The 10859-nt window shown below is 45.4% G+C and overlaps 1 protein-coding gene and 1 long non-coding RNA gene across 3 annotated transcripts in view; one reads left to right on the top strand and one right to left on the bottom strand.

Moving 5' to 3' along the window:
• Positions 1-3141, top strand: part of LOC142463913 (3-galactosyl-N-acetylglucosaminide 4-alpha-L-fucosyltransferase FUT3-like) — a 37264-nt gene extending 34123 nt beyond the window's left edge. The window contains exon 2 of the mRNA XM_075566766.1: positions 799-3141. Within this exon, the coding sequence (XP_075422881.1) occupies positions 948-2015 (1068 nt within the window). The 5' untranslated portion in view covers positions 799-947 and the 3' untranslated portion in view covers positions 2016-3141. The remainder of the gene's footprint in view (positions 1-798) is intronic.
• Positions 1-6302, bottom strand: part of LOC142463914 (uncharacterized) — a 69636-nt gene extending 63334 nt beyond the window's left edge. The window contains exon 1 of one of the 2 annotated variants that reach the window (XR_012787538.1): positions 5878-6302. This is a non-coding gene — a long non-coding RNA (uncharacterized LOC142463914). The remainder of the gene's footprint in view (positions 1-5877) is intronic. The other variant, XR_012787539.1, reaches the window with a different exon arrangement.
• Positions 6303-10859: the final 4557 nt, after the last annotated feature.

The following is a 10859-nucleotide window of genomic DNA, read 5'->3' on the forward strand; positions in this document are numbered from 1 at the left end:
GATCAGTAAAATTTAGGATTTTTAGACCAAACAGTGGAATTTTAATGGAAAAGGTCTGATTTTTTTTCAGTGAGAATACGTTGAAGTTTATGACATACTAGTCCTAAAAATGAGTAAGACTGACCACAAATCAGTGCGACTCACAGTAAATTAGTGAGAAGGGATAGGTCTGTAACGCAACTACTGTAGCATAGAATTGTATGTTCACCATTTAAGCCTCTGTTTTAGGGTGGCTGGGCACTGGGTATTACCTGCTTCCTAATCAATGGTTGGTGTAGTGCTTAAAAGAAGCAAACTGATGTAGCTATCCAAAAACAAAGCTTTATCTAGAATTGAACAATTTGATAAACAAATGTACTGTAACTATGCTTAAAGCAATGATGCGGTTGCTTTTATTTCTCCAGACATTAATTACAAAGGGCTTCTGAATAAGTACTGTTATTAGTCTTTATATTTACCCAGCCTATCCTTATCCTAGAGCCAATAAAGATAAGGAGACAAAAGGGAGCAGCCAGGGGAAATCCAACCCCTCCCCCGGTCTCAGCTCAACATGTTTACAAACTAACTTTAAATACGAACAGGTGTAATGTTTTGGTAAGAAAAGTATAAATCACCCAGATATAATCCCTTAAACATGTCACTGTCATCAGTACACTTTGGTCTAATGAGGAATAACATGTTCGTCTTGAACCATCAGAATTGATTTCAAGCTCACACACTTTGCTGTTGATTCTCGTAATTATGTAATTACAAAAAAATATAATTTACAAATTATTTGTTTTCTTTTTCATCTAATAGTGGCTGCATCTGGAAAACTGAACAGATCTCACATTGAGTGGTAAAAGAACATACACTGAAAACCAAAATGCCTTATTTCCATTTGATGGAACCTACTATTGTCTAATCACGTTATCATTCTATAGACCAGGTTCAGGTTGGTCTCCCCCATGGAGTCCATATGCGAATCGTCCTTCTTGATAAAGATTATCTTCCTCTTTATCCTGCAGGCAACACTCTCATTTGTTTTGTTTGCTTCTTTTCAAGATAGGAATAACCTTGTCCGGGAAACTGATCCTGTACATGGAAACTCGACTTCTGAGTCCATTTTAAAACCAGAAGAGCCCCTCTTGCTTATTCTCCTCTGGACATGGCCGTTCGGTTATCACTTTCCCCTTAACCAATGTCCACATCCCTTTGATACTCCTGGTTGCTTCTTCACGGATAACCGCAGCTTGTATTCCTCAGCTGATGCTGTTGTTTTTCACCATAGAGATGTGTGCAACTCTAGAAAACAATTACCCCAGATCCCAAGACCTGATAAACAGTACTGGATTTGGTTCAACTTGGAGTCACCAACCCACAGCCCTAACCTGGGCTTTATGGACAAACTCATCAACCTCACCATGTCTTACCGGGCTGACTCCGATATCTGGACTACTTATGGCTGGCTGGAGAAGCATGATGGAGTTCAGAACTTCACCATACCAGTCAAAAACAAGCTTGTGGCCTGGGCGATCAGTAACTGGAATCCAAGTTCCCGCAGGGTTCAATATTATGAAGAGCTGAAGAAACACATCCCCATTGATAGGTATGGGAGTAATCAGAAGTCTCTACCCGGAGAAAAACAGACTGAAGTTCTCTCTACATACAAGTTCTATCTAGCCTTTGAAAACTCTATTCATGAAGACTACATCACTGAGAAGCTTTGGTACAATGCACTCGTCTCAGGGACTGTGCCAGTCGTAATCGGACCTCCCCGTGAAAACTATGAGCGTTTTATACCTCCAGACTCATTTATCCATGTAGATGACTTCTCCACTGCTAAGGAACTAGCTACTTATCTCACGGACCTGGACAAGGATAATAAGAGATACCAGCAATATTTCAACTGGAGGTCCAAATATCATCCAGTGGGAAAAACTAGTTATATCATGCAGTACTGTAAAGTATGCAAAGCACTGAAAGATGCACCTCCCTATAGGACTATTTCAAGTATTGCCAAATGGTACAAATAATTTTACTACCAATGAAACTATTGAAGGATGTTATATGTTATCATGCATGTTCATTATATGTTGTTCTACTTTCTATTATATCAAGTTGAGAGTTCGGCATAGATGTAATTTAGAGCTTTTCAGATGTCTTAAGTATGCTCTTTAAATGACTGACCTGAGATGATCAGTGGGAAACATGTAATGTTAATATAGTTGAAGAATTGACTACGGTCTCCAAAGCTTGGGTCGGTTAGTTACAATAGAAGGCACTAATCAGGTAACCAAAGCTCATGAACATCTATAAAGAACTCTCATGTTGGTCCATTAGGTAACACAACTTGCAAGATACCTATACATCCTCCAATGCATTACAGATACTAGAACCTTGCACTTTATCATTGGTTATTTCTCATGGCAAACAATCCTTCACAATACATTGCTAAGGAATAGCCCTTAATTACACATTCAAGGATTGATTTTTTTTGCCTTGGTGATCATTCTGATGATTATTGCCATAGGAATCTGGTAGCTTCAACCAGATGAAAATTGCTGCTCTAATCCAATTTAAATAAAATATCCATTTAGTACAGGTGGTGGTAATGTGCATATTTCCACTAATTATAGATGTATCCTGTATCATTGAATACAATGAGAAGACGACATACAGTGTGACAATATAACTGTGAATATCCCACACAGCTAATACCAACATAACACAACATACATTTATTATTACACAATTAGTTGCATGTGCTTCGTCTGAACAAGCTATGCCTCTGTAAATTTGTCTCAGGTTGTGATCACTTATAATGGACCAATATGTTCATCCTACATGGACAGAGCTTCTTCCCACTCTTCTTCAGATGGACAGCTACTGTACTGTATGAACCATTTTCATGTTGGTTCAATCATCTCTCCAGAACCAATATAACAACTAGATCTCTGCACTGATCAAGTTCTCTGAAAGCTCCATTCATATAGGATATATACCTTTCATAATCTATTCAGGTACATTCATGACTAATCTCCTCCACACACATAGATGCCTAACTATCCTCCTTGATGCCTTACCATCCCAGTGTGATTAGCTTCTAAACAGCTTTGTACAGACATCTTAAAGTAGCTCTTAAAATGTCATAACCAGGAAGATTTTTGTATCCATCCATTAACTCAACCATTAATTCCACAACCCCCCTAATAACTATCCTACCACTCATTGACTCAACATGAAATTAAGAGGAGTCTTTTTAGCTTCTTGCCCTTTTTAAAACTGGTAGTTGAAATGATCCCTGTCAGCTTTCTCATTATGTACTGTATGTACATCTTTTTTTATATAGCTCCATCCATGTACATATGGTATACAGCAGAAATGCAGGTGACATAATAGGAATAAGCGCTTTATACATAAATCTATATATATAAAAGTGAAAAAATGTTTGTCTGTGTGTTTGTGCCCTTGTGATTGGCCGGCGGACGGCCACAGCTCATTGGCCTGCAGGGTGGGCTGACGTCATGGCCACGCCTACGCAGGGCGTGACAGTCACACCACCCTCACACCGCCTGCGCCTCTTGGCCTCACTGTCCATTTGGTGACTGGCAGGACTGCACAGTGACTCCTACTCCTCCATTTGATCCGTTTGCTTATTGGCGGGACCCCACAGTCACTGCTTCTCCACTCCGCATCCTCCCTCGCTGTCTCCCCCTTCCCCCCGCGCCACCATCCTCCTGCTCACACCACCACCCCACTACACACACGCGCATCCGCATCCTCCCTTGCGCTCTCCCCCTTCCACCCGCTCCCTCACTCTCTCCCCCTTTCCAATGCGCCATCCTCCAGCTCACCGGCTCCATCGTCCCGCTCATCCTACACACCGCTGCATACGCATCCTCCCTCGCGCTCTCCCCCTTCCACCCACATCATCCTCCCGCTCACCCCGCACAAAGCCGCATCCGAATCCTCCCTTGCGCTCTCCCCCTTCCACTCACGCCGTCCTTCCGCTCACCCCGCACACCACCGCATCCTCCCTCATGCTCTCCCCCTTCCACCCGTGCCATCCTTCCGCTCACCCCGCACACCGCCGCATCCTCCCTCGCGCTCTCCTCCTTCCATCCGCACCATCCACCCGCTCACCGTACCTGACCACCCCCATCCTCCCTCGCGCTCTACCCCTTCCAACCGCGCCGTCCTCCCGCTCACCTCACCTCGCCTGACCGCCCCTGCGCCGCTATCCTCCCGCCTCCGCTCAGCTGCGGCTGACTGCCAGGGGCGCCGTGCGGCCGGACCTCTGACGTCTCTGGGAGGCATTGCAGACGCCGCAAGTGTGCAACAACCAGCATCAACACTACCAGGTAAGAATCTACATACAATTGCGACTCACCTCCCCCACCACTGTCTCAGACTCTCACCCCATCACCCTTCAGCTACATAGTCATATACACAAACACACACCAACAATGCCAAATGGGGGAATTGGAGATATGAAAGGGGGAGGAGACCGAGCCATGACCGCGGGGGGGAAATCGGAGCTGTGAAGGGAGGGGGGACTGGAGCTGGGAAGGGGGGGGGAAATCGGACATGTGAACATGGGGGGGAATGCAGCTGTGAAGGTGGGAGCGGAGGTGTGAAGGGGGGGAGCGGAGCTGTGAAGGGGGGGACGGAGCTGTGAACGGTGGGGGGAACGGGGGGAACCGAGCTGTGAATGGGGGGGGACAGACCTGTGAAGGGGGGGGGGGAAATCACAGATGTGAAGGGGGGACGGAGCTGTGAAGGGGTGGGGCGAACGGAGGTGTGAAGGGGGGGTGGCGGAAGCTGTGAACGGGGGGCGGGCCGGATTGCTGTTAACGGGGGAGAAACAGACAGGGGTGGAGAAAGGGGAAGGAGAGAGGGGAAGGGGGAGAGAGAGAGAGAGGGGGGGAGCGGAGAGAGGGGGGAGCGGAGAGAGAGGGGGGAGCCGAGATAGGGGGTGAGGGAAAATGAAATCCCGGGCAACGCCGGGTATATCAGCTAGTACATAATAAAAACATAAGGAAAAGTAGACCCTGCCCCGAAGAGCTTACAATTTAAGTGGTAAGTAGGGAGAACATACAGAGACAATAGGAGGCTGTTATGGTACAGTAAGTGCGTCTGCAGGGGGGCATGGTAAATACATATGAGATGTATAGTATCAGCCAACTATTATCCTCTTTATTTCATTTGGTCCAATAAACTATTGTAGTTTGTGGTTTTCTAAGCCAAACACCAGATGGAATAGTGGTAATGCTGCTCTCTTTGAAAGGTGCGATGTCTGGTAGCCAACCAAAAACAATATTTTGTAAGGATTTAACAGTCGAAATTAATTATTTATACAAATGTAACCTTTCTGAAAGCAAATATTTGGATTATTTGGTTTTGGTGGAAATTAAGCATAAAACCCTCTTATTCAGGGTCTCTGAATGGGCAAGTTTCAAGTATTTTATTCCGACTTACCCACCCTGTCCTTATTAGACTGCCAATAAACTTAAGGGGGAAAGAGGAGGGGTTTACCTGCTAATTATACATTTGCTCTTTATTTAGTATTTTCTATCCGTAATTAAGTACTTCCAATATTTAATTAATATCTCCCCAACTCTAATTAACTTCTATCTCCAATTAAAAACTTCCCATCAGAAATAATAATTTTCTCTTTCCTGTCTCTAATGAAGTCCTTCCTGTCTCCCTTTAGTCAATGCAAGAAAATTCAGAATATAGATATACACCGATGGGATCTAAATTATAGCATCTACTATGACCCTGGAAATAGATCCTGTGTAAAGCGATACAAATATTCAGGAAGACAAATGAAATATTAGGGATATTTTACCGTCCAAATGTAGCCAGTTGTCCCCCCTCTGTTTCCCCCATTACCTGCGGTCCGGAGCATGCGCCGGGAGTTGCCGGGTGCCGCCGGAGGAGCATGCGGACCTGGCATATTTACAGGGAGTGCTGCGGCTGCCCAGCGGTGCTAGCGGATGCCGTCTGTGGCGGGTGGACCCGCTGGGAGTAGAGGAGAGGACTACGGTGCTCGGAGGCGGACGACCGATAAGGGCGCCGCCATTGTTATGTGCCGCGCATGCACAGTAGACATCGCGCATGCGCAGAGAGGGTCTGAGGTTGCAGAGGACATGTTAGGGAGGTGCGCATTGACCCAACAACAGTGGCAGCCATCTTCTGCATAGCTCCGCAGGGGAACTACATCTACAGGTTACCCTGGGGCGGCCGGATCTCGCGGCGCGGCTCAGCCAATCGGGCTGCCGCATTCACGGTGAGGGGAGAGAGGCAGTTTGGCGTGAAGGAGCTTGCGCTGGCAGTTGGAGCTAAGGACAGAGAAAGGGAAGGTAGGGTCTGGGTGTTAGTGGCACCCAGATTAGGCCAGATTACCCCATAGGTCCAAGATAGGCCCCACTCACAAATAGCTTCTGGTTGCTACAGGGAAAGACCATAGTCAGGGACCCTTCCCCAGTAGCTGCTAGTAGTGAGGATAGGCACCATCGAAGACGCCGCACGGTGAATTGCAGCCTGTGGTCTGGGACCAGACAACCTATGTTAAAGAGAATCACAAATTTGAGACCCTCCTACCGGAGTCGACCCCACGCAGAGGCAGACGTCGCTGGATCAGCGGATCCCTGTTGCAAGTTGGCCACACCGGGTACTTGAGTACCCAACAGATACCTCAACTAAAGTGCCCCAATGGTTCAGGGTAGCGCTACCATACACACTTTTGGGGTGGGCCTTGACATTGGGTAAAAGGCCATCAGGGTATTGTTGCCATGCACCCTTTGTACTGTGGGGACACTCACTTGGTGTATGGGGGTTGGGAGTGTTATAAATACGGTGTGGTATAGGTATAAGATTTATGTGTTCAGTAAAGTGTTATTACATACTTGTGGTGTGATTATTATTATTATTGGTTCCTGTGCGGGTATCATCCCACCGCGCTGGGATCCCTCACAGGTGGAGGCGCTGCACCAAGGCAGACCATTGACACCCCAGGCTCCTAGTGGCGGAGGCTCAGGCCTTCTGACAGGTAACGGCAGTAACGGTAGCGTTACCCAGACAGGTAACGGCAGTAACGGTAACGTTACCCAGACAGGTTACGACAGTAACGGTAGCCCCTTTAGTCAGGGGGAAAGAGGGCTAAACGAAGATTTAAGAATTAAAGCATAACATATAAATGACACCATTGTATAAAACCATGGAGCACCGATATCTGGAACACTGTGCCTAGTTTTGATCACCTAGGCTCAAAAAGGCCATAACAAAGCTGGAGAACGTACAAAGAAGGTTGGGAAGAATGATAACAGGTATGGAGCCTTATGAGGCTCAAAAGATCAGGGTCCATATTCACTAAGTGGTGCTTTTCCATTAGACACTATCAGGTATTAGAAGACACCTTACGGTCCATTCTAGTGTAGTGAATGGGCTGTAGAAAATGTCTCATGGAGAAGCAACACTTAGTATATATGGCCCTAGATCTCTTTATCCGTGCCACTGATAAAGGGGTTTGCCCGAAACGTTGTGCCTAAAAAAATGACTTACACGTCTTCTTAGAAGAAAATTTGGCATAAAGCCAAAAAACGTTGCACCACCAAAATAACAGAGCGAGGAGGGTGATAATAAAAACGATTTATTATGCCAAATATAGGAGAGAGTTACACTGACATGTTTTTCCCAAACTAGCTTTATCAAAGTGCAGATCTTCTTGACTACTCTAAAGTTTTTCCCAAGTGTGCCAAGATTGTATCTTCTGTGATGTTTTGGAGGGGTCCCGTCAGCCTACTCAAGCACCAACCCTACAACGTTAAAAAGAACGAGTGCCACTTCCACCATTTCTTCTCCTAGATCTCTTTACCCCAGAAAACAATGACTGAGGGGAGATTCTAAATTTAACATAGGTTGAACTCGATGGACATATGTCTTCTTTCAACATGGTCTACTATAATAGAGCTGTCCAAAATCTTAAAGAGTCGATCTCTCCTAGGACCAAAGCACAATAATGGCAGTGACATGTTTAAGGGTCACTCCTGGGGTGAAGTTCGACTCCCATTCTGGCGAGCTAAGACTTGGGAGGAGTTTGATTTTCTTTGGCTCCTCTCATCAGATGTGACTGTCGGTTCAACAAGAGTTTGCACAGGTAAAGCTCTCCCAACAACCTCTCTCCCCCTCCCTTTATCTTTATTGGCTCTGTGACAAAGATAGGGTAGGTAAAGGGTAAAGAAAACACTTGAATGACAAACACTCCCCCAATCGGAGGCCCTGAAGAAATGCAATTTGTAATTAATTTCCCCCCAAAATGAAAGCTGCCAAATTGTTGATTTAATTTGGTTACATTTGTTTAGGGAAGCCAATTAGACCGTTGCATTCTTTACACATTGTTGTTTTCTTGCCAACTACGTGTGATTGCACCTTGAAATAGCGTAGAGAAAATAAATAGGGAATTGTTATTAACAAACTCACATAATCGTCTACCAAATAGAAAACATATTTTATAGGGAGCAGTAAATCCCTTAGCAGGCAATTAACCTCTGGAAGTCACCACCATTGAAGGTTCTGACAGGAAATAACAGTAAAAGCTTTAAAAAAGGACTAGATCTATTGATATGTGGCCCTTTTCCCCTCTAATGTGAACGGTCTACTAGTGCTGGCGGTGCCTGTCGGCTCACGGGGATCTTAGCCTCCGCTACTGGGAGCCTGGGGTAACGAATATACTGAGTGGCAGTGCCTCCCCCTGCACGGGATCCCAATTGGAGGGGATAACTCAGAGCAGGAACTATTAATAACAGTCCACAGATAATAAGAATAACAATAATAATATTTACTGTGAGCAATAACCATAAACCACATACAGGCAATAGCAGTACTAATGGTTACAGCTAAACCTCGCCGCGCAGGGCGTTGTCACACCACCGTGTTCCCCACAACATGTCCACGATACCAGAGGTGTCCTTTGGACACTTGACCCAGTAAGTGTCCCCAAAAGATGCCCAACCCTCTAGGCGTGATCAGCGCCTTATTATACCGGTGTTGGTGCACGTTTGGTGAACGGTACCAGCCAGGTGTGTCCACACCCGGGCACGCTAACAACGAGAAGAAGGGGATCCGCCGATCCAACTATATCCTCCGCTGGATGGGATGTCTCCCTCCGGAGTGACTTCCGCAATGATGGTCGCTCCCTCTCTAACAGTCTGGTCACAGACTGCAGCAGAAATAGTTCAAATGAAACCACTGTGGCCCTAAGCTGGCTAATCATTAAAAGGGCAGGATCCATAACTGAAGGGGCCTTCCCTAAAGCAGCCACAATCTAGGGTGAGTTGAGGCCTAACTGGGGCCTAGTGTATCTCTGGCCTAGTGCAGAGGGTCACAGACCCCATGCACCTATACAACCTCCCCTAGCTGTGTCCCAGCTCCAACGGACAGCAAGCCCTCAGAGCACCAACTGTAACAACTGCCTCAGCAGGGAATCCTATCACTCAATTGGCCATGCCTAGTCACCTGACTCCGCAGCAACCTCCCTTCTCCCAAGCTGCTGCGGAGGTAAAAGCCAAACCAGGGAATCCAGGCCACACATAGAAGAAATGAGCTAAGAAAGCCCCAAATCCGGTGCTCCACAGACCCCAGTCTAGCATAGATAAAATAACCAATATTGGTATAGAAAACTCTTAATGTATCAGCGGGAGTATTGAAATACCGCCTTTCAGTTTGTCCGTCTGAGCGTGGCCCCGTGAAAGTAAGTATGGTTTAGTAATATACTGTACAAATCCTGTTGCTGGAGTGGAAGGTATACGCACAAAGACCCGCTGGAACGTGACTCACTGCGCAATCAACACATACCAGCAAGAACTCTAATATACACTAAATAATATTCAACTGGCTTAAGATAAGCACTATAACGTAGAGGCTCACGGTAGAGCGTTTCACACGGAAAGTGCTTTATCAAAGAGTCTATCTCTGGGGGAACTACTCAATCACCTACTCCCCTTACTCCACTCTCTGGGTTGATGGGCAATAGCCAGATTAACCAAATTTGGCCATTCCCACAATGGAAAAAACAAACAAAAAATATTGCAACCATAAATCCCTTGTCACTTTGGCTACCTAGGCCCTCTCAATGTGGGCCTAGATAGCCACGTTGCCAATCAATGTTGACCCTAAACATGTTATTACGTAATATATACAGGGGTCCCCAGCACACAATAAAGGAATAAAGACAAAATCTGTCAACAAGAGGATCAATATATTGAATGTAATAGTACTGTAGCTTCAAAATCAGCCCTGGCATAAGGTCTGGAGAGTACATCTTGTGGAGAAAAACAATACAGAGGGAGAGGAGGGGAGGAAGGGGAACAAGGGGGATGAAACAAAAAAAAAACAACAAAAGGAAGGTGAACAACGTACAATACACATAAAGTTTAGACAATAAAAATGTAGGGGGTGACGTTTCGGAGCCAAATGCCCCTTAATCATGTCCGTTCCCACAGACCGAATGGTACTTCCCTAGTGTACATACCTTCAACATACTACCTCTCACCAAATGAATAAGGATGAATAATGAACTGATAAACCAAAATAGTTGGTCTGTCTATTAGCAATAAGTCTATCCTACAGGTACATGAACATCAATAGTGCTAAAAAAAAAAAAATAGCTAGGCATATAGACTGTCTAAACAGATTAACAATAGTGCACAAATCTGTGAGAGCAACAATAGAACCTCACAAGTGACTAGGCATATATGTACAGACTGATAATAATGTAAGATCCTGTGCTCAATAGCACCTAACTAATCACTTAAAGCTGCAGTTCAAGCTCCGTTTTTTTATTTTTTTACTTCAATAGTTTCATGTGGGCAATC

Source organism: Ascaphus truei, chromosome 12 (genome assembly GCF_040206685.1).
Source record: "Ascaphus truei isolate aAscTru1 chromosome 12, aAscTru1.hap1, whole genome shotgun sequence".
NCBI classification, from domain to species: Eukaryota; Metazoa; Chordata; class Amphibia; order Anura; family Ascaphidae; genus Ascaphus; species Ascaphus truei.